This window comes from Lactuca virosa, chromosome 1, assembly GCF_052849685.1.
Source record: "Lactuca virosa cultivar CGN04683 chromosome 1, Lactuca_virosa_CGN04683_v6, whole genome shotgun sequence".
In the NCBI taxonomy this organism is placed as follows: domain Eukaryota; kingdom Viridiplantae; phylum Streptophyta; class Magnoliopsida; order Asterales; family Asteraceae; genus Lactuca; species Lactuca virosa.
In genome coordinates, this window is record NC_136426.1 from 88809431 (window position 1) to 88813335 (window position 3905).

Consider the following 3905-nt stretch of genomic DNA (forward strand, 5'->3'; position numbering starts at 1 on the left):
ATTATGATTCCTTTTGTAATACAATGTTCATTAACTTAATTTCAATTTGTTTTTATTGATTTTCCTTTAAAAGTGTAAAAATAATAGATAAGATTTTTGCATTTCTATTTTTATATAAAAATAGAAAGACCAAATTAGAAGACTTAATATCAAGGAGCGTTACTTGGCGGTCCAATTTCAGTGTACCCAATTGCCAACTGACAACCCAGCATCCGCAGCCCATCGAAGGCCAATCGGCTCAACCCAACGATCCACTTGAAGGCTTTAAAGAAATCTGTATATATTTTGACCATTGTTATACCTTGGAAACGCAATATTTAGTATATCTTATAGTTCTTTTGTAATTCATATTTTTCTAATACAAAAAAAAAATATCAATGTTTTATTTTAAATAAAATAATCATCATTTATAACGTCATTATACTTTATAAGAAGTAAAAAATAAGATCAATATTAATAAAATTCAATATTGGTATTATTTAAAAAGTATAATAAGACTTTGTAGTTTTTAAAATTTGTGGAAAGTAATATATTCTTTTTTATATTAATAATAAGTCAAGTTAGTAAAATATGGACTATAAAAATAAATTTAAAAGATACAAGAAATTTTTATATAGATATTTGAAAAACCGAAACGATATGAAAGGAATATCAAATCCCAATCATTTCTTGTGTAGGCCCAATAATAAATACTGCATGAGGGTTCATCGACAGATCGACTACACCATGGTATATAGTTTACTGCATACCTTATTAGAAATATATAGATTGTGAACCTGTTAACAGTCTTACAATAAAAACAAATCAAACAAATTACAAAACAAAATCCAAATAATATATTTCCGTTATTATTCTTTTGAAAAAAATTAAAACACAAAGTCATCAATGATTTCTTTTTTATCAAAAAGTCTTCAACAATTTTCTATTGTAACGGCCTGTCAATAATTTTATAAATTCCACCGTGACTATGACAGAATTATTGGCACTGAGCACTGAAAAAGTGTCAGCCTCGTTTGAAGTGGCTGAGCCACCACCGGCAAGGTCAGAAAGAGCTCGGAAAGTTATAAAAGGCACCCTTTGTTGATAGCAAATGAGCGCCACCCCAGCACTTTCCATTTCCACCGGACTAATGTTGAATTTGGTGTATAAAAAGTTCCGGTAGGCGGCGTTGTCCAGATAAATGTTAGCACTTGTTCCCCTTTGAACGGTGGTGACCTTGGGTGGCGTGGACAAACATGTCGTGGTGTTGATGCAATCCTCCAACTTCAATTTCTATATAAAAAGATGTTTTCAAATGTGAGACGATTAAATGTTTATATTCTTCTGAAACCATGACTTGGAAATTGTTTTCATCTAAGATTACCTTTTCATACATAATATCTTTCAACATCCTCTTTAATGAATAGTGTCTTCTTTTCAATTTTAATAAATAAATACTTAAAATATCATTTATTTGAACTTCTTATTGTAAAGTTTCTTCATTTAATTTATTGTATCTTAAATACACATCATATATCATATTGGTGTTATTGTTATCAACTATGTAGTTACAAAAGTGAAAAAAATACTATATATTTTTAGTATTTATATTTAGTATTTAATGAATTAAATTAAGTAGACAAAAAATAAGATAATAATTAAATATAAAAATATGATTAAAAAGATGAAATGAAAATATTAATAAGAATAGGGACTAAAAAGTAATACCACAATAGATAAACAAATTGTTGAAAAATATTTAATTATTAATAAATATTAACAAAATAAGTCATGTCTACCAATAATTTTAAATATCAAAAAGATAATAATAAGTTATAAATAAGTTTCGAACTCTATTATTGTATGATAGGGTTTTCTACGTGTAGTTATATATATTATTAAAGATCACATTATCTTAATAGATAATTAATTCTATTTCTATAGTAAATAAATGAACTATTGTAATACAATATAGAACAAGTAGGTGGATTGGGTGGATCATGGATGAATAAGACGCAAATATTAATTTATTTGATCATTTCTAACACATGCTTATATTTTAATGGTCGTTATATTATCTTTATGTGTAAACCTAAGATGCCGCAACACATTTACATTTACTTATTATTTTGTAATAAAACTACAAATTTGTTAATTCAAATTGTTTGTACTAACATAATTTAATATTTTAGCAAGTAAAAGATCTTTTTATATGGCAATTATTTAGAAAAATCATTGAAAGAGAGAAATAGAAGAAAAAAGAACCTCAAGGGTTTTGGATAGAGAAAGGTAATCGGAGTCAACTGGGATCCAAAATGCTTGTTGAGTTTTCTCAGGAGTACCATCAACCGGATAAACTTCTTCTGCTTGATACCACACATTGTTTAACAAGTTATCTTCACCATTTGCTGAATAACTTCCAAACTTTAAGTACCCAATTTCCCTTGTAAACCCATCTTCCCCTTCAAATGGCAATGCATTTTCAGGCCCATCTCCATATCTCTGCCAACATTTCATGCATTAAAGACTTGTACTATATAGGAATATACCTCATGCTTCATTTCTTAACCAATCTCATTTCCCTTAATATGCTTGTACCATGGCCAAAAGGGACAATGAATCGAGAATGCGTCGCTATATATGTATTGATCATCAATGCATGGCAACGGTTAAAAGTGACTCTAATTAAGGAGTCTATTTGTAGCATGGCCTAAAGGGTAAGTAAAACCACAGACGAAAAAATACTGGTATGCATGCATTGATGACATGTACTGTACAAGTCATCAATGCATGTCATGGTCGAAGTGACACTGAAGATGAGGCGTACCTGCCAATTCCAAAGAGCAGAATGTGACCAATTCTCAGCAATTGTCACATCTCCGATATGCAAATTCGGGTTTGCATTTCCTGCTATTCCATAATGTATCACACCTTCTATTTCAAACAAGGTCAACATAAGTTGTGTCGCAACTGCAGCATTCACCTTTAACAACAATGTTCGATAGGTTATAAAATACAACGAAAATATCCACAAAGAAACATGAAAAAGCATACCAGTCCCATCCCATTCATGACCAGAATCACTGGTTTCTTGTAAATCTTTCCAAACCGGAATCTCCTTCCTTCAAACCAACCAAAATAAGCTCATTGAAAAATGTTTTAAATTCATCGAACAACAAACGATTTTCTAACACGAGCATACCTGCATAATCTATAACAAGCTTGGAGGATTTGTAATGGGGATTATTGAGTAGAGGATTCATTTCAAACATGTTAGGAATCAGCAAGCCTAAATAAGGGCCATTTTTGTTGGCTGTTTCAACCATCTTTTTTGTACTTCCATGTAATGCACCACGGGATTGTTCTTGAGATAAAATAAAAATTAAAACAAAAATAAATATTTTTGTAAACATTTTCCCAAAAAATCTAAGTTGTGAGGCAAGAAGGGGATTGGGGTTTGAATTTAGATCCAAAAATGGGAATTTATGAATGAGCTTCAGAAGCCAACGTTGAATTTCAACACATGGGCATTGCTGCAAAATTATAAAAAATATCATTTTAAAATTATAGAAATATCATTTTTATATTCAGTAGTGATTGGTGCAGATGATCACAATAAATCAAATAAATACTAATAACGAGATGATTCACGTGTTCCAGCCTATTAGTATTTTACGTAGATTCGTTGGCACGTAGTGTTTTAAAACCGATTTAGAAATACAAAAGTCGGAGCCCATTAGGTTCTACCCGGACCTTGATAATTTCATAATACTAACTTCTAACCATTAATTTCACTACAAAAAAAAAGTACCAAAATATTTGAATTTTGGGATACAAGCAAAATAATTTCAATTATTTACATAACTAAAATTCAGAGTGTCTTTTATATTAAATTAATGAAAACGTATATTAAAATATTATGTTAT

At 29.8% G+C, this 3905-nt stretch overlaps 1 protein-coding gene across 1 annotated transcript; it reads right to left on the reverse strand.

The window, feature by feature from the left end:
* Window positions 1-640: 640 nt before the first annotated feature.
* Window positions 641-3462, reverse strand: LOC145150228 (bark storage protein A-like). The gene is made up of 5 exons (XM_079075263.1): window positions 3182-3462; window positions 3034-3101; window positions 2807-2962; window positions 2245-2481; window positions 641-1272 (listed from the first exon to the last, which is right to left on the reverse strand). The coding sequence occupies exons 1-5, from the start codon at window positions 3390-3392 to the stop codon at window positions 901-903; spliced, it is 1044 nt and encodes a 347-aa protein (XP_078931389.1). The 5' UTR covers window positions 3393-3462; the 3' UTR covers window positions 641-900.
* Window positions 3463-3905: the final 443 nt, after the last annotated feature.